The sequence below is a fragment of the Neodiprion lecontei genome, chromosome 3 (assembly GCF_021901455.1).
Source record: "Neodiprion lecontei isolate iyNeoLeco1 chromosome 3, iyNeoLeco1.1, whole genome shotgun sequence".
Lineage (NCBI taxonomy): Eukaryota > Metazoa > Arthropoda > Insecta > Hymenoptera > Diprionidae > Neodiprion > Neodiprion lecontei.
In genome coordinates, this window is record NC_060262.1 from 40,678,098 (window position 1) to 40,695,585 (window position 17,488).

General features: G+C 35.7%; 4 protein-coding genes across 6 annotated transcripts; 3 read left to right on the forward strand and 1 right to left on the reverse strand.

The window, feature by feature from the left end:
* Positions 1 to 1,070: 1,070 nt before the first annotated feature.
* Positions 1,071 to 1,532, reverse strand: LOC124293613 (histone H3-like). Its single transcript, XM_046735053.1, has one exon. The coding sequence runs from the start codon at positions 1,513 to 1,515 to the stop codon at positions 1,105 to 1,107; it is 411 nt and encodes a 136-aa protein (XP_046591009.1). The 5' UTR covers positions 1,516 to 1,532; the 3' UTR covers positions 1,071 to 1,104.
* A 3,842-nt stretch (positions 1,533 to 5,374) lies between these two features.
* LOC107223853 (beta-galactosidase-1-like protein 2) lies at positions 5,375 to 9,190 on the forward strand. The gene is made up of 8 exons (XM_015663677.2): positions 5,375 to 5,867; positions 5,971 to 6,156; positions 6,307 to 6,448; positions 6,632 to 6,944; positions 7,275 to 7,412; positions 7,657 to 7,844; positions 7,919 to 8,163; positions 8,252 to 9,190. Exons 1-8 carry the CDS (start codon positions 5,668 to 5,670, stop codon positions 8,760 to 8,762), a joined length of 1,923 nt encoding a protein of 640 aa, XP_015519163.1. The 5' UTR covers positions 5,375 to 5,667; the 3' UTR covers positions 8,763 to 9,190.
* A 376-nt stretch (positions 9,191 to 9,566) lies between these two features.
* On the forward strand, positions 9,567 to 14,231 carry LOC107223864 (beta-galactosidase-1-like protein 2). 2 transcript variants are annotated; one of them, XM_015663689.2, is made up of 9 exons: positions 9,567 to 9,865; positions 10,947 to 11,148; positions 11,271 to 11,456; positions 11,705 to 11,846; positions 11,993 to 12,305; positions 12,548 to 12,685; positions 13,040 to 13,227; positions 13,312 to 13,556; positions 13,639 to 14,231. In XM_015663689.2, exons 2-9 carry the CDS (start codon positions 10,949 to 10,951, stop codon positions 14,150 to 14,152), a joined length of 1,926 nt encoding a protein of 641 aa, XP_015519175.1. In that variant the 5' UTR covers positions 9,567 to 9,865; positions 10,947 to 10,948; the 3' UTR covers positions 14,153 to 14,231. The 2 variants fall into 2 exon arrangements, with proteins under 2 accessions (XP_015519175.1, XP_015519174.1); XM_015663688.2 differs by lacking the exon at positions 9,567 to 9,865 and adding an exon at positions 10,533 to 10,842.
* Positions 14,232 to 14,955: 724 nt separating this feature from the next.
* LOC107223856 (protein fuzzy homolog) lies at positions 14,956 to 17,356 on the forward strand. Of its 2 annotated transcripts, none has more exons than XM_046735051.1 (5): positions 14,956 to 15,145; positions 15,345 to 15,737; positions 16,033 to 16,230; positions 16,351 to 16,550; positions 16,658 to 17,356. In XM_046735051.1, the coding sequence occupies exons 1-5, from the start codon at positions 15,107 to 15,109 to the stop codon at positions 17,049 to 17,051; spliced, it is 1,224 nt and encodes a 407-aa protein (XP_046591007.1). In that variant the 5' UTR covers positions 14,956 to 15,106; the 3' UTR covers positions 17,052 to 17,356. The 2 variants fall into 2 exon arrangements, with proteins under 2 accessions (XP_046591007.1, XP_015519167.1); XM_015663681.2 differs by having other exon boundaries at positions 14,956 to 15,097; positions 16,658 to 17,354.
* Positions 17,357 to 17,488: the final 132 nt, after the last annotated feature.

Consider the following 17,488-nt stretch of genomic DNA (forward strand, 5'->3'; position numbering starts at 1 on the left):
ATTTCAAAAATCCAAGATTAGATAATTGCGAGGGTGAATGAAATTTTTAAGCATTATATTCGAATCCACGAAATTATTTTCCCATTTTTTAGTTTACGTAGGTGAGTCCGTTCGAGCTTGGATTCCAATCTTAACAGTAATCAAAACCCGACTAGATTCATTGCAATGTGTAAATTAAGTGAATTCGATCACACTTCAATTATAATTTTAACGCTGTATAAATTCCCGCAGATATTGTAAATCCAATAGACTAGGGAGACATCCAGACCATTCTCGGATACTACGCAGCAATTTAACCCTGGCAGGTCATAAACAGCACGGCGTATTTTTTTTAACTCGATTTCGAGTATGTTAGTCTCCTCGTTGAACGTCGCATGTGAAATAACTAAAATCATTGCTCTAATTGTACCGTATGTTCGATGTTCCTGGTACTCTTGAATGGTAGACCGATAGATTTGCAGCAAATATAAATGAAAATTAATTCAAAAATGAAGACGAAGATCAGCCGTTGAGGTACGCATCATTTTTCATCCAGTACGCTTTCCTCTACGCTCGGCATTAGTTTGTTAGACGCCGAATGAATTGGCGGATATCGACCAACTATACATATGACTAAATTTTATTTTGCAAAATTCAAAAGCGAATACGCACGCCTATTCAATTTTCATTGGTCATTAAAATACGTCTCGAAATTGACATAATTTTGTGGCAATGCGACGTAACCACACATTGCCGTAGCACATTACGCATGATCACGTAGTTGAACGCATGTGTTAACATTTTTCCTGAAGTTGTGTTGCGTGGTTCATAACTGAAGCTTCGATTTCAACTTCAATCTCAGGTACCACTAATTAATACAAAAATATTGATGTTAATTTAAACTAGTGTTAGGATAGGAAATGAGACACAACGTAGCATACTATTTCTACTCGTGAAATTTCTAGCGACTTGTGGCTAGATGTGCAATAAGACAGCAAAAAATAAATACAAGGTACTACACAGATACTTCTGTGCAAAAAACGAATTCGATTTTCAACGTGATAAATTTGTGGCCCTGAAAAGGGCCGTTTTGTTCCAACAGTCGAAGTATGAAAAGAACTCAAATTAGGCACGTTCGCCACGAATACGACGAGCTAGTTGAATGTCCTTGGGCATAATAGTCACTCGCTTAGCGTGGATAGCGCACAAGTTGGTGTCCTCAAAAAGACCAACGAGGTAGGCTTCGCTGGCCTCTTGAAGAGCCATGACAGCAGAGCTCTGGAATCGCAAATCGGTTTTAAAATCTTGCGCGATTTCACGCACCAAACGCTGGAACGGTAGTTTGCGAATCAACAGTTCAGTGCTCTTCTGGAACCGACGGATTTCGCGCAACGCGACGGTTCCTGGGCGGTATCTATGCGGCTTCTTCACTCCTCCAGTCGCTGGCGCGCTCTTACGAGCTGCCTTAGTAGCGAGCTGTTTCCGTGGGGCCTTGCCTCCAGTGGATTTACGAGCAGTTTGCTTAGTACGAGCCATTAGAGGCGATTTTCAACTCTCTTCATGGGGCGATCCCAGAGGTATGAGCGCGAGTAGCTCCTGACCTCATATTTATACGTTCGCACAACGGTTATAGTGCGCGTGGATTGGTTGCCGACTAAGTGGTGGGGAGTTGGATATGAATCACGTTTCTGCCGCTGCCACGCCAAATTGCCACATGCACAGATCTATGCCACAGATCCAAGAAAGCCGATGACATTGAAAACTCACAAGGCGAGGGCCTTTACTCATCATTGAGGCCCGGATACATATGTATTAAAAATGAGAGAATATGTACATGTAATATACATAGACTTCAAAAATTGAAACATGGACAAAAATGTGGAAAATAGAAACTGGATTTTTTGGCTTCCAAACATCATACTTTGGGTAGGAAATCAAATAAGGAATGGAAATAATTTCAGTAAAAAATATGTATTTACATATTATTCGGAATTGGCAGCTGTTGGCGCAGTGCCAAGTTCGGGTTCGTGATACAAGGATTGCCAGTTTCGGATTCCCGTGCGGGACTTTTTTTTATCTATTTTCTTTTTAACTGGCTTTCAGTTGTGACAATACTTACGCCAGAAATGTACCGAAATAATGCATATTGTATTGTATCCATTTATACTTGTACAAAAGGCATCGGGCTTCATTATTTCAAGAGGTGCATAATCATGGAAATTTTAGAATTGCGAATATCTTTACAGGTGGGGATTGTAATTAAAGCGTATACGAGAACGTCGTAAATAAAATTACATGCTTTTATCACCATGCAGTTAACTATGTAATACTAAATAATAACTAAATAATAATATAGTATAAAAAATTACGATGGGAAAAAACTAAAATGGAATCATTTTTTTAAAATTCTTTTTCTATCACCCTGCAAGTTTTGAATTACAGCGTTTAAAGATCCGATAAAATTCTATCAAAATTGTCCATAATTATTTTTGCTGCGAATTTAACCGTTTATTACTCAAATAAAGCAAAAAATAATTACTTCCAATACTTATCCCGAAGAAACGGTTCAAGAACGGTCGAGATACCGTGGACACTTAAAGAGCATATATTTATGTGCAAATCCAGCCTAATTACGAAGCGATAGCATAAGATGCAGCCGAGTAACATATAAATGAACATGAAGACGAAAAACTTACATGTTATTTAAATGTAAAAACTTTGGCCGCCGTGGGACAAACTTTAGGATCACAATTGAGGGCTGTCAATTTTTTATGATTTTTTTTGATCGATATGGAAGTGTTTAGGCTGTTGGGAGCAAAGAAATTCGGAAATAACCTTTTTAAGGGCCACCTTAGGGTGTATTCCGAAATATACTTCAAGTACTGCCGATCGTAACGTCACGCAGTCAACTACGAACTGCGTTCCGTTTTTACTTCGAGTTGCCAGTCGCAGTAAAATCGGAACGCTACACCGAGGACGCGACCATCTCTCAATTACTGCAACATGACTGCAACTGCCTCACGTCCCAGACCGCAGTAGTCGCAGCCAACAACGTCACAAATTTCATGACGTCACTGACTGGCGGCAGTAAGCTGTCGCCCGATTTCGGAACGCGGTTGCCAGTACTCGCAGGTTTCTCTCTGCTCGCAGTACTGCGAGTATACATATTTCGGAATACACCCCTTTTAGCTTTAAAGTTTTGCTTTGACTAACTTCCGGTTTTGATACAGAGCAAATAATCCGCTGTAATATCTGTAATAATAAATATTATTTGGAATAAAACTTAGAAACTGTCAAACTTAGAAAAAAACATAAATAGGGACTCGAAGAATTTCTTCAAATATGTCAACGATACAGAAAAATTTGGTTATCCAGCATCCATGCATCTAAACGATTTGCTTTCATTATTCAATTGCTCTATGAATCAAGGTACTTTTCCTAACCCATGGAGAGAAAGTCACATAATACCAAAATTCAAGAATGGCGACAAGTCCAACATAAAAAACTACAGACCAATTAGCATTATTAACGTCTTTGCCAAAGTATTTGATTCCATAGTCTTCAACAAAACAAAATTCCATCTGTCAACAAACCTTCTCGATGAGCAACATGGATTTAGAGAAAAACGATCCACTGTCAGCAACCTGGCAGTAATGCTTGAGGAAATAATTACCTCCTTTACTAACCGAAATGAAACTCATGCTGTTTATATGGCATTTGACTCGGTGAATCACAAGCTTTTCACAGAAAAATTAACGGGTCATGGAATAGTAGGAAATCTCTTACAATGGTTCGAATCGTACCTGAGAAACCGGAAACAAACGGTCAAAATCAACAACTATCAATCAAAACCTATCATTGCGGACTCTGGAGTCCCTCAGGGCTCGCACCTGGGACCACTCTTATTCTTGATTTTTATCAACGATATTGAAAACTGCATCAAATTCACCAAGCTTCTACTATTTACAGATGACCTGAAAATCTACTGCGAAATCAAGAGTCCTTCAGAGTTATTCCTACTTTAATACGACCTTAATAGTGTCTGCCAATGGTGCAAAGAGAATGGACTTGCGCTTAATACAAAAAAATGCTACTCGATGTTTTTCGTTAGAAATAATACCCATTCTAGATACGCAAATGTGGAATACATGCTAGAAAACCAAATCTTGGAAAGAAAAATCGTAGCCAGCGATGTTGGAGTTATTTTCGACTGTCATCTGACGTTCGATCTCCACATAGACCACGTCAAAGCAAACTCAATGAGGATGTTGTTTTACATACTGAGAAATCGAAACCTTTATCTGATGTTTGATCAATGATCACACTCTATGACACCTTTGTTAGACCAATATTGAACTATGCGTCCGTTATTTGGTCCCCCAAAACGGACGTTAGTAGCAGAAAATCAAAATACGTACAACACCTCTTTCTAAGATTTGCATCCTACAAAACAGATTCACCCATGTCATTTCTTAATCACAATTATGAAAGAATTAGCCAGCAATTAGGATTCAAGTTTCTCGAAAAAACACGTAAATTCACAGATGTAATGTTTCTATTCAAAATGTTCAACAATTTAATAGACTGCCCTTCAATTTTGAAAATGTTTAACTTAAGAGTGCCAATTAGAAGATCGAGACAATGTACACACATTTGCAGTACCGAACCAATATCTAACCAGTTACACCCACAAATCCATCATTATGCGACTGAGTATGTTAGCGAATAGTAACAGCGGTTGGATGGATATCTTCAACCAACCGATCAGTCACTTCAAAGCGTTAGCGAGAGAGGCACTCTAGTTATCTAAATCTTTGTGGAAAACACTCTACTTTTATACTTTGTTAAATTTTTATACAATATATTGTTTTTTTATATATTCTATATTAATGTTATGTATTTTGGGAATATTAAGTTATTTCCGTTGATAGTTATAAATGAATAAATAAATAAATAAATAAATAAATCAAACCGATTACAACAACAAAAGTATTAACGAGTATATTGTACACACACAAAATTATAAATTTTTTGCTCGAATACTCAAAGATAAAGATTATCTAGAAAAAGTAAGGTAACAAAATTTGTGCACTTGTTTTATTAGACATACTCTTCCGATGTACGCTACAGTTATCAGCATAATTTTAAGAATAAGGGAATTTGTAGTAAAGTATGTATTTTTAAGTTCATAACTGCTAGTGAAGTTTCACTATTTGAGTCACAAATCTTGCTTAAGTATAAAAAGTATATTCATATCTTGAAAGGATGCAACATTTTACTTATATACATATACATATATACATTACAATATATATTATGTCTACATACAATGCATGCATTATAATACAGACAAATTTGTGACTAATGGCAGATAAACTTTTATCGGTTTCTGTAGAACTGAGCGTGAATCGTCACATTGTCTGTCAAAGTTTTAATCGAGTGGCACGCAGAACCATCCCGGAGTATACTTTGTTGTCAACCGCAAAGTAATATGCATTAGATTTGGTTAAAAACGTTGAATAATTCTACTGCGACATTTTCTGCTGCAATAAAGTAACAAAAAAAATTTGTGCTAAGCTTATATCCTACTCAAGAATATTCAGGCAAGTTTCATTAACTTAATTCACAATTCTGAACACTAAAGAACCGACATTTGTCGTTGAAAAAATTTCTTTATCGTGTTTAGCAATGAGTTTGCCAACATTGTACCAACACTATGTGTTGCCTGACATAAACTCCGGCTTAGATCCAAAACTAGACGGATTTTACTTGAACGGGAAGAAAATTTCGATACACAGCGGTGCTCTCCATTATTTTCGTGTTCCTCAGGCGTATTGGAGGGATAGATTAAGAAAGTACAGAGCAGCTGGTTTAAACGCCGTTGAAACGTGAGTTTTATTTATTTCTGCAGCAACATTACCAAAGATTCTTCATAGAGTTCCTCATGAAAATTGATAAAGGTGTTAATTTTTATCTCTTCAATTTTCCCAGCTATGTCCCATGGAACTTGCATGAAGCGTTGAGAGATGTGTATGATTTTGGTGACGGAGAAAATGATTTTTCAGAGTTTCTTGATGTCGTTAAGTTTGTCAAGATGGCACAAGAAGAAGATTTGTTTGTAATTGTCAGACCAGGCCCTTACATTTGTGCCGAATGGGATTTTGGTGGACTACCAAGGTACGGTGTTGCCTTTTTGTCAATGATAATAACTAGAATGGCAATATAAAGTGTTAGGAAATCAGAGAAACTTAAAAAATATTGATTCATCATATCTGTTTAGAATGTATCTGCTTACAGTATCTACCATTCATTTTCACCTATTTTTAGCTGGATTTTAAATGAAAAGGGAGTCAAGGTGCGAACCTCTGAATCGAAGTACATGAAACGAGTCACTTGCTATTTCAATAAACTTTTGCCGCTGTTTGCTGATCTACAATTCACTAAAGGTGGATCAATAATTGCTTTTCAGGTAGACCAAGTCATGTGTTGCTAGGTGTGACTGAGTGAAATGAAAGCGATGTACACAAAGATCAGTATTTTATGATTGCAATATTTTGCTACATAATGCCAATATACTTAGATACTCAACTGTTTGAACCAATTGTTATAAAAGTGGATCACTCAGAAGTACAAATTTTATGTTGTTTCTCAGATTGAGAACGAATATGGTTCCATTAACGAAGATGGAACAGTTCCTGATATCGAGTACTTGAAACAACTCAAAGAAATCTTTGAGAAAAATGGTCTGGTTGAGATGTTCTTTACTTCGGACACACCAAGTATTCGCAGAGATGCTGGAACTTTACCGGGAGTATTGCAAACTGCAAATTTTAAAGTCGATCCAGAAAAGGAATTGAATCTCTTGAAAGAATTGCAGCCCAATATGCCCGCTATGGTTATGGAATATTGGACTGGTGCTTACGATCACTGGCTCGAACCACGTGACTCACCAGAACCATTCGATGGTAAATTGAACTTGAACTCTTTAAATCAACGATCAATTAGTGAGTGTTATTTTATATCTGGTAAGATGTTGGAAACAATAAAAGTGTCGAATTGATCACTGCAAAATTTCCGAATGGCTAAAAGTTACATATTAATGTTTTTTCCATCAATTGGATCAATACAACCTATCGAAATTCTAGGATATACACTTAATCGTATTTTCCGCAAGTTTTTATAGAATTTCGTTCACCGTACAAAATTGTTATGTCGTTTAAAGCAAGTCCTATACATAAAGCAACAGGTGATCCAGTGAAATTATTCTCCTGCGAATGCTACATTTCATATTTCAGTTTATGCAGATGTCCTGGAGAGAATCTTGATCTTTCCATCATCAGTTAATTTCTATATGTTCCATGGTGGTACCAGTTTTGGTTTTATGAGTGGCGCCGATGTTAACAAGAATTATCAAGCTGATGTGACAAGTTATGGTAAGACTCGAGATCAAACTTGTATTTAAAAAGTACGGAAATTGTGTTACGTCCCCTTCTCAATTAGGTAAAAATGATGTAGTCTTGACATGTGATCATAAGTATGATCACTGTTTATTTGATAGATCAATATTTGTACTGCGTTACGTGACTAATTTACTCTTCTTTCTTGGTAGATAATTCATGCTGAGCTATTTCTTGTCGAGTGCTTGCTTATTATGTGTTCTGAAAAATTGTTTTCCAGATTATGTCGCGCCGCTAACAGAATCAGGCGACTACACAGAAAAGTATTACAAAACCAAGGAGATTTTGGCAAAATACCAAAGTGTGACGACCAAATTACCAGATTTACCTACAGTATCGCAAAAAGCAGCTTATCCCACTCTCGAAGTAATTGGTCATTTGGACTTTTGGGATATCCTTGATCAGTTGGTAGATACTTTTCATTTTAGAAACTAAACCTGTATGCATTTTACATTTGGTCAATTGTGGTACCGTATGCACAGCCTGCAGACTTGAAAGTAATGCTGCCAAACGTGATCAACATGGAAAACTTGCCAATTAAAAATGGCAATGGCCAATCTTATGGCTACATAAATTACAGGAAAAAAGTAGGATTGAAAACAATATCTACTTTGAAAGTCTCTGGGTATGTGCAGGACGCAGCAATGGTTCTTGTTGACGGAGAGCTGAAGAGCAAACCGCTAGAAACTAAAGAAGATATTAATGGTTTTGGTTACTGGATGAAGAAGTAAGCTTGAACACTCGCTAGTTGAATAAGTGACACTTATTCTCAACTCTAATTGATGAGTTGCTAAGGAATGAATGAATTTTTTCAGAGACACTGAGTTGACGTTAAACTCTAATAAGGCCGAGGAAAAGACTTTGGATATTATTGTTGAAAATTGGGGACGTGTCAACTTTGGTGTTCTTGCTGATTTTGATCAGAGAAAAGGTTTGTGGCAGGGACCAGTTTACCTCGACGGCAACGAGCTGAAAGATTGGGAAATCTATGCTCTTGAGTTTGATTCTAAGTGGGCAAAGTCTCTAATTAATTGGAAACAGGGACCTTCTATTCGTAAGAAAGGTCCATCCGTTTCCCGAGTTATCTTAAACTTATCTGTACCTCAGGATACGTTTATCGACTTGAGAGGCTGGCTAAAGGGCATAGTATTTGTCAATGGTTTTAATTTGGGCAGGTACTGCCACCTCGGACCGCTGAGAACACTTTACTTACCAGCTCCGTTACTTAAAAATGGCCAAAATGAAATCTTAGTGTTTGAACATTTTAAACCAGATGTGAAAGTGAGCTTCCTTGATCATCCCATTCTCGGGAATTTGAAACCCTGAAATAAGTGAAAATGCAAGGAAGAAATATCATATATATATTTTGCTATTTGCTTGTATGTAATTGTACCCCGAGATAAATTTCCATGATCATTAATGTTTGACGAACTAACACCTAATATTTTTTCTACAAGAATGGGATTTATTGTACCAGTGATGTCAAACTGTATATTTAAGTATTCTTAGTCTTTTCTACACATTACTTATTCAATACTGTTAAATACTTAATGGTTTATATACCGTATATTTTCGTATCTACTTTACAAGTGAAGAAATATTTTCAAACATCGAGGAGAAAGTTGATGTTTACATAAAAATTCTTTCTATAAATAACATATTAGACGTTCGAGGAAAGCATAATATTCTGATTGTGAATATCTTATTCGTTTACGGTTCAAAAAAGGGAAGTTAATACATTATTTTAAATGAGAGCCGATACTTTTCCTCTGTGGAATCACTAATTCATACCTGCAATCACAAACGTAACTCTGGTGAAAATTTCTACTACTACGAATTTTTACAAAAATCGGGCCATTTCGTATTATTAGGTACGAAATTGTAAATATGCATAGTTTTCAAAAAGATTTGTTAATTTTTGTTAAAAATTGTAGCGGCTTGTAAATTTTTTTACCGTAAAAATACAAATTTTCATGAAAGTTTACAAGTTTTTATGCGAAACTATGCATACTTAAAATTTTTTACGAAAACAATTTTTTGTATATGATTGTACGAAATGTCCCATTTTTGACAAAAATTTCTAGAAAATCGTAGAGATCGTTTTCACCAGGGAAAGCAGATATGCTAATCACCTGACACACCTGTCATGGCGTCGGAGTCAGCCAATAAGAATTAGCCTGGCGCCGAGCCAATATTTTGGTAAACAAATTAGAGGCAATGCCGGCGTCTCGTGACGTGTCACAAGGATGACACGTGAGGTATGCAGGGGTCTTATGACAATTGTTGAATGAGCATTACTATTATTATTATGTGTTGCTGGATCGTTTAAATTTTGGAAGGAAAGTTAGGGATCACAAAATCAATCAAAGGTGTTCCTCGTTACACGTCCGCCAGTCCTCAGCGAGATTCCATAGTTTATTTATAATCAGGTATGTATGGAAGTAAAATTTATTACAACTTTTTCATGATACTTTCGTTTTAAACAATCAATTCAACAATTCACATTCGTTATAGTCTAGTACACATTGTTTAGCTACTCCGTTCACGCCCCTCTTTGTAATCATAGTAAGAATTGAACATGTATTTTGTTCAATTTTTCCTCAAGAATTCGTAAATCTTGATATTTTTTTTCACCGTAACTGTTCTTTGGCTTTGCATAATTTGTGTTTGTTATCAGGCTCTGTTTTGAATAAATGTGGACAAGTATAATAAATTAATATACAAAAGAAAAACCAATCGCATAACTTTTGATTATAAAAGACATGCAATTAAAAATCAAGTATTAGTGAATACATTGAAACTTTTGTTGCTTCTGAATAGATAGAGTTAACAATTTTATACATTTTTTTGTTTCCTACCATTGCAGAAAGTTATTTCAAACTATATTTTACAAAATCTATTCATTGGTCCTGATAGGTCCTGTAATTTTATGCATAGTTGCATTGGATAATCTGGTTTGCTGCTATTGTTTTTCTATATAAATGAAAAGAATTTTTTGTATAGTGTAGATTGAGATCCGTTAAGACTATTAGGCTTGTAAAATTTAAATGTTTTGTTGATTGTTGAGAAAATGCTGCTACCATCTCCAGTCTCTATGTTTAATCTGTAAATTTAAGATTCAACATTTTCCGCTGGAGTACAGAAACAAGAAAGACTGTGTGAAGTTTGCATCTGTTTAAAAAATATGCAGGACTGCTTTACTAGTTTATCTGATAATTCTATATACAACATTTTTATTGTGTATGAAAATTGCTTGTGGTCAGATATCTAATCATTCTTTTAGTTAATCTCTTATCTTAAGTCACCTTAGTCCATCACAATGATAAATATACTTGGGCTCAAATTCAGTAAGTTGATTTCAACCCACAGTTTCCTTTCACCGCCGATGAAAACTATTCGGCTAAAGGTAATTTCACAGCTCTGATTTGTACAAGATGAAGTGTTTGTGTTCCAAAATATTACTTTTCTCAAAATAATGCTTATTTGACAAGTCTTACTTTATATTTTCAGCTATGAGTCTACCGACATTGTACCAACACTACGTGTCGCCCAAAGTTAATTCGGGTCTTTACGCTAAACCTGATGGATTCTACTTGAATGGGAAAAAAATTTCCCTTCATAGCGGAGCTCTTCATTATTTTCGAGTTCCTCAAGCGTATTGGAGGGATAGATTAAGAAAGTACAGAGCAGCTGGTCTAAACGCTGTGGAAACGTAAATTTAAAATTCTATTAATTTTGCTATCAATGCTACCAAAAATATGTCAATTCATTTCCTTATCCTTCGACACTAAAAGTCTTGAAACATATTCAGATTTTTTATTCAATTCTCTTCAGCTATGTTCCATGGAATTTGCACGAACCCCTGAGAGACGTGTTCGATTTTGGTGATGGAGATAACGATTTTTCGGATTTTCTGGATGTTGTTAAATTTATCAAGATTGCACAGGAAGAGGATCTATTTGTGATTGTTAGACCAGGACCTTACATTTGTGCTGAATGGGATTTTGGTGGACTCCCAAGGTATGTTCACTTAGGCCTTAATGGTGAACATAAAAACATAATATATAATATAAAAAAAATGGAGGAAACTGGAAAATATCAAATTTGCATTTATCTGTTTGTAGTATGTAAAACATTCCAAAGAACAGGTTTTACAATCATACGTTTATTGTAGATACCTTGATTACCATTACATCTGTATGAATGGTGAAAAATTTCCAGCTTGAAATCACAGTCACCAAGCGAATTAATCTTCCTCGAATTTTTAGTTGGATTTTAAACGAAGAGGGATTGAAGCTGAGGACCTCTGAACCAAAGTACATGAAAAGAGTTACCGATTACTTCAACAAACTTCTGCCACTCTTCACTGACTTACAATTTACAAAAGGGGGACCAATAATTGCATTTCAGGTAGATAAAGTAACACTACGATATGTTTGTTTAAGTAAAATGGATGCAATATGTACAGATTTACGATCACAAAATTCAACTATACAATGTCAATAATTGTGTATGAGTAGAAGACTTGAAAGTACAAAAGTTATTTGCTTTCACAGATCGAGAATGAGTACGGTTCCGTTGAAGAAGATGGAACAGTTCCTGATATTGAATACCTTAAACAACTTAAAGATCTGTTCGTAAATCATGGCCTTGTTGAAATGTTCTTCACTTCGGACACTCCGACTCTTCATAGAGATGCTGGGTCCCTGCCAGGAGTGTTGCAGATGGCCAATTTTAAAGTTGATCCAGAAAAAGAACTAAATCTCCTAAAGGAATTGCAACCCAACCACCCAGCTATGGTCATGGAATATTGGACTGGTTGGTTCGATCACTGGCTCGAACCGTATCATTCCATCGAACCAGTTCACGGTAATTTGAAAATTATGGCGTTTTGGATCAATAATTAATTACTTTACGATATTTATCCTGAAAAGATGGTTTTTAACAAAAATTAGAATCATGAAGTTTGTTCTGGAAAATTTAATTTTCCACATGTTCTCATTGACTTTCGTGCATAATGAACAAAGAGGGTGTGTGACATTGAAAATAAGTACGTGAAATTTCGGATAGTTCAACGCAATGATTGTATGAGTACCCATTTCATGTTTCAGTTTATGCTGATGTCCTAGAGAGAATTTTAAGTTTTCCATCATCTGTTAATTTCTATATGTTCCATGGTGGTACTAATTTTGGATTTATGAATGGAGCCAATGTTTTTGAGAACTATCAAGCAGACGTTACAAGTTATGGTAAGACTAAAGATCAAACTGATTTCTATAACGTTCATAAATTGTATCAGTTTGCGGTTTTGATCAGATAAACTCACTCAGTGGAGTAATCTTGATATATGATCCTAGGTATAATCATTATTTATTTGGTGGATACATATCTGTACCACATTGCGTAATTTTATGATTGCTGCTTGGTCGATGACTTCAGCATAATTTGAGGAAAACAAGTTCAATAATTATTTCTAATTAATGAAAGTCTTCCGCTGTTGCTCTTTCAGTGTTTTTATTTTTAACTACAATTCACTTATGAATTCTTAAACATTCTTTCGTTTAATCCTTCTTTAATATTCGTTTTGCAAAACTTTTTTCCAGATTATGATTCGCCAATAACTGAAGCAGGAGACTACACACCGAAGTATCATAAAACCAAAGAGATTTTGGCAAAGCATCAAACTGTGATGACCAAATTACCAGATTTACCTGCAGAATCATCAAAAGTAGCTTATCCCACTCTGAAAATATTCGGTCATTTGGATTTTGAGGATATCCTTGATCAGTTGGTGGGTATTTTTCTCTTTACCAATGAAACCTGCGTCCTGCCCTTTTTTTGCCTCTGGTTTTTTCAAATATCTTATGTATTACAGCCTGCAGACTTGAAGGTGAAATTATCCAATGTGACCAATATGGAAAACTTGCCAATTAAAAATGGCAATGGCCAATCTTACGGATACATAAACTACCGGAAAAAGGTTGCATTGAAAACCGCGTCTACCCTGAAAATCTCTGGGTATGTGCAAGACACAGCAATGGTGCTTGTTGACGGAGAGCTGAAGAGCAAACCACTAGAAACTGAAGAAGATATTAATGGCTTTGGTTATTGGATGCAGAAGTGAGTTTTAGCACTTACCGGTCAAATAAAAAACGTGTATTTTCAGTTGATAAGACACTGACATGTGAATCAATTGTTTTAGAGATGCTGAGTTAACATTGAATTCTGATAAAGCTGGGGAAAAAACTTTGGACATCATTGTAGAAAATTGGGGACGTGTCAACTTTGGTGTCCTTGCTAATTTTGATCAGAGAAAAGGTTTGTGGCAAGGGCCAGTTTACGTCGATGACAAAGAGCTAAAAGATTGGGAAATCTATGCTCTTGAGTTTGATTCTAAGTGGGCAAAGTCTCTAACTAATTGGAAACTGGGACCGCCCTCTATCAGCACTAGAGGTCCGTCCGTTTCCCGATTCGTCATAAACTTAGCTTTACCTCAGGATACATTTATTGATTTGCGTGGTTGGACAAAGGGTTTGGTATTTGTAAACGGTTTCAATTTAGGGCGGTACTGTCACCTTGGACCAACAAGGACCCTTTACTTGCCAGCGCCTTTACTTAAGAAAGGACAAAACGAAATTTTAGTATTTGAACATTTCAAGTCAGATATTGAACTGAGCTTCTTAGATTACCCTATTTTGGGAGATTTGAAACCCTGAAGTAACAAAAAAAAAAATGTGAGAGAGCCAGACGTCATTTCTGATTATAAGTGTCATTTTACACCCGAATATCTGTCAGGGACATTTACATACAATTTCGTCAGTACCGCATGATGTTTCATGAAATCAGTTGTTGAAAGAAACGGTCACAAAGCGTTTCGTACATAACGCCAGCTTTTTTAAATACTTATCCAAGTATTGATGAAGTTCAAACATCAAAAAATAAGAACCAATTAAGCATAGTGAAGCGCTTTAGAAATCGTATAAACATATTCATTGTATCAAATTCAGGTTTGACGTCTTCTCATATCTCAATATCTTATAAATATAAGAAAGCAATTCATTAAATACGTAGAAAAAATCTATAGACAACTGAGTATATTTTATTATTTTAATCTGTATTATACTTGTATAATAATATGAATTATATGTACTTATACATATATCTATGGAAAAAGTAGAATCTTGGCAGACTTTTTGTAATGCGCATTCCTGTACAACTGGCTTTGTTAGAAAAGGGGCTATACTTCCTGAAATTTGTTAATAAAAAAATTAGGCCGTACAGCCAGAGAGAAACCTTCAAAGTTACATTACAAAGGCTTATCCAAAAGCTTTTAATTCGTCATTCTACATATCAATATACACAAGTTACCACTTTCGCAACTTTGGCCCATTCTGTACTCGTGTATACTATACCTATATCTGTGTATATCATGGGTTAATGACCTGCCCATCTACCTGCCCATGCTGGTTCAGATCCCATTCCCCTGTTCACAGGTATTAAACTTCAGGTACTCACGGCTGTGAGAACTTTGCTAAAGTACCTAAAACCTAAAACTCATATCTATAATTCTTTTTTGCTGTAAAATGACTGCTCATGTACTGTGCTTAACATCTTCCGGAGGAATACCAGTTTTTGTCCGAAAAAAAGGGGACGGTGATATGGTACAATAAATGATTTTTAACCCAAAACTTCATTGCAGTATAAAATCTGTAAGAGATTTCAATCACTGCGAATGCAAAAATACACTTCAACATTAATTGTGAATCGATTTATTTTTATAGTTGTATCTCTCTACCTTTATAACAAAGTTTTTTTTGTTCCTATGCAAATGACTGAAGTATACGAAATGCTCTAATCTTCAAAGATATTGGAGAAATTCAACTTTTATATCATGTCAAACTATTTCAGATAACGTTTTCGAAAATGGCATCGCTGAATGGTGTGCACATGTTTTTGAAGTCCCAGAACATTGAGCTACTGTGCACAGACATGCCGGACACGAATGTTGTCTGGAAAGAATTCGAGGATAGCATATTACTGATAGCCATAGCCAGCGGTACAACAAACAATGTTCTAAACAGATTTCTAGAAGCTGTTTTCAGTGCGATGATCCTCATCGTCGGTATAGATGAAATAAAAAATCCAAGGAATGTTGAGAGGCTAAAGCGAGACCTGCGTGTATGCAATCCAATTATTGACAGATTACTGGAGTGCTTAGACATCGGAGATCGGATATGCGCCAAGACTGACTTGGTCGATATGACTGACAGTATTATGAGTCCCGAGAATCACTTACTGCAGGTATCAAAGCTACAAGTTCTTTGTAAACAGCAGAAAATATCTCACAATTCTATATTTTTTCATGGTGATTGGCTTATTGATTGAACAAACATAAAAACAAATCTTGAAATTTTTCACAGTCAATTATCTTATGAGAGAAATAGCAGGTCTACTTGATTATAGATTAGTCTATTTGAATACTTGACTGTAATATGAACAAAACCAGAAAAAAGATGATGTGATGCGCAGATCATTTTAAAATGCAAGAAATTTAATTGCCCATCATTATAATTTCTGTGTTTGTGTTTTGTACTAGAGCTGCCTTGAAGGGTACATGGAATGTCTGGATTCTTTGTACGGCTGCCTTTTAGTGCATGGCTGCTTGGCGGTTGCGACTGAGAGTTGGTGGTCTTTGGACCCAATTGAAAGGAAATTACTAATAATTGCAGCAACTTGTGATGGAACTTGCACAGCGAGAGATCTTCCAGTATTCCTTCCAAATAAGAGTCCGAATGTATGAGACGATCATTTAAATATTTAGAAATGAAGTGCCTACGCGAAATGGCATCTAAAATCTTCAATAGATGTTTAAATTGATCAGCCTTACAGTTAAGAAAAAAATTATTGATTTCAGGTCGCCTTCAGATTGGTCTCTGTTACTCTGGTGAATCACGTTGAAGTTCTAGCTTTGTGTGGACCAACACCCGAGTTGGCCGAAACGGAACGATTGGCTATTCAGAGTTGGCGGAGTAGTATAGACATTCTGCGAGCTGCCGAGCAATGCTATCCCAGAAATTTTCCTGCCAGTGTATCATTGGATTCTGAGATATTAGGGTAAAATAATCTGAAGATAATTATAGTAGAGTTGACAGTAGTAAACTTTGCCCCTGACGGAAAGGAACCAGAGATATAGGGTTTATTAAAAATTTTTTCGATTCCAGATTTTTGTTGGCCAATCATGTGATAGGAAAATTTGTTCTGAGTCGGAATTCCCAAAACTCGAAGAACCGAGTCAGTGGAACACATAGATTGGATATTTTAAGAACATTTTACTATCAAGCTGTGGAAACATTTTTGCTTTCCGGCCCGTCTTCGAATCGAGATACTGAAGAAATCGACAAGTCGGTAAAGCCGTCGAAGTCGAAACACGGGCAGGTATTCGAAGGTGCTAAAGAAACTTACTGGTGTTCAGAGTTTCACAAATGTCATGCTCTCAAAGAGGGCGAGTATGTCTTTTGCGTATTATATACGTCCATAGTTCCTACACATACGATGAGACTTCTTTCCCAAAAAACTCTCAAATCGCTCCTTGCTGATAAACAAGTTTTTTGGTAGCAGTTTCTTGAAACTGTTTTTGTTTAATTATATAACGACATCGATTATTCGACTATAACATATTATACAGCTGTTAATATTTTTATAATAATAATTTCTGAAAATAAGCCTAGTGAATAAATAGAATTATATAGATACTTGACCACATTAGAACGTTACATACTTGTAGTATCAGAAAACTGGAGAATATATTTTTGTATGGAAAAAAACATAATTTTATCTTATATAATAAGAATCAAATTTTATACCAATAGATCAAAAACATAGTATGAAATTAGTTGTGACACTACATTTTGAATAATATGGGCTTCTTGACGTAAACACGCTTTTCAAGCAATTTCAAAATAACAATTTGTTTTGTTTCAGCTCAAAAATAATTTTTAATGTACGGGGACCGTGTATCCTGGCTCTTCACTATATATTCATTGATTTTTGAG

Bases quoted from the DNA above. Each gene is read 5' to 3' on its own strand.
- LOC107223853 (XM_015663677.2), top strand. From the start codon at position 5,668: ATGAGTTTGCCAACATTGTACCAACACTATGTGTTGCCTGACATAAAC. The intron at 5,868-5,970 runs GTGAGTTTTATT...CAATTTTCCCAG, and splicing joins GGTTTAAACGCCGTTGAAAC to CTATGTCCCATGGAACTTGC. The intron at 7,845-7,918 runs GTAGATACTTTT...CCGTATGCACAG, and splicing joins GGGATATCCTTGATCAGTTG to CCTGCAGACTTGAAAGTAAT.
- LOC107223856 (XM_015663681.2), top strand. From the start codon at position 15,020: ATGACTGCTCATGTACTGTGCTTAACATCTTCCGGAGGAATACCAGTT. The intron at 16,231-16,350 runs GTATGAGACGAT...TATTGATTTCAG, and splicing joins TTCCAAATAAGAGTCCGAAT to GTCGCCTTCAGATTGGTCTC. The intron at 16,551-16,657 runs GTAAAATAATCT...TTTCGATTCCAG, and splicing joins TTGGATTCTGAGATATTAGG to ATTTTTGTTGGCCAATCATG.
- LOC107223864 (XM_015663689.2), top strand. From the start codon at position 10,949: ATGAGTCTACCGACATTGTACCAACACTACGTGTCGCCCAAAGTTAAT. The intron at 11,457-11,704 runs GTATGTTCACTT...TCGAATTTTTAG, and splicing joins GATTTTGGTGGACTCCCAAG to TTGGATTTTAAACGAAGAGG. The intron at 13,557-13,638 runs GTGAGTTTTAGC...CAATTGTTTTAG, and splicing joins TTTGGTTATTGGATGCAGAA to AGATGCTGAGTTAACATTGA.
- LOC124293613 (XM_046735053.1), bottom strand. From the start codon at position 1,515: ATGGCTCGTACTAAGCAAACTGCTCGTAAATCCACTGGAGGCAAGGCC.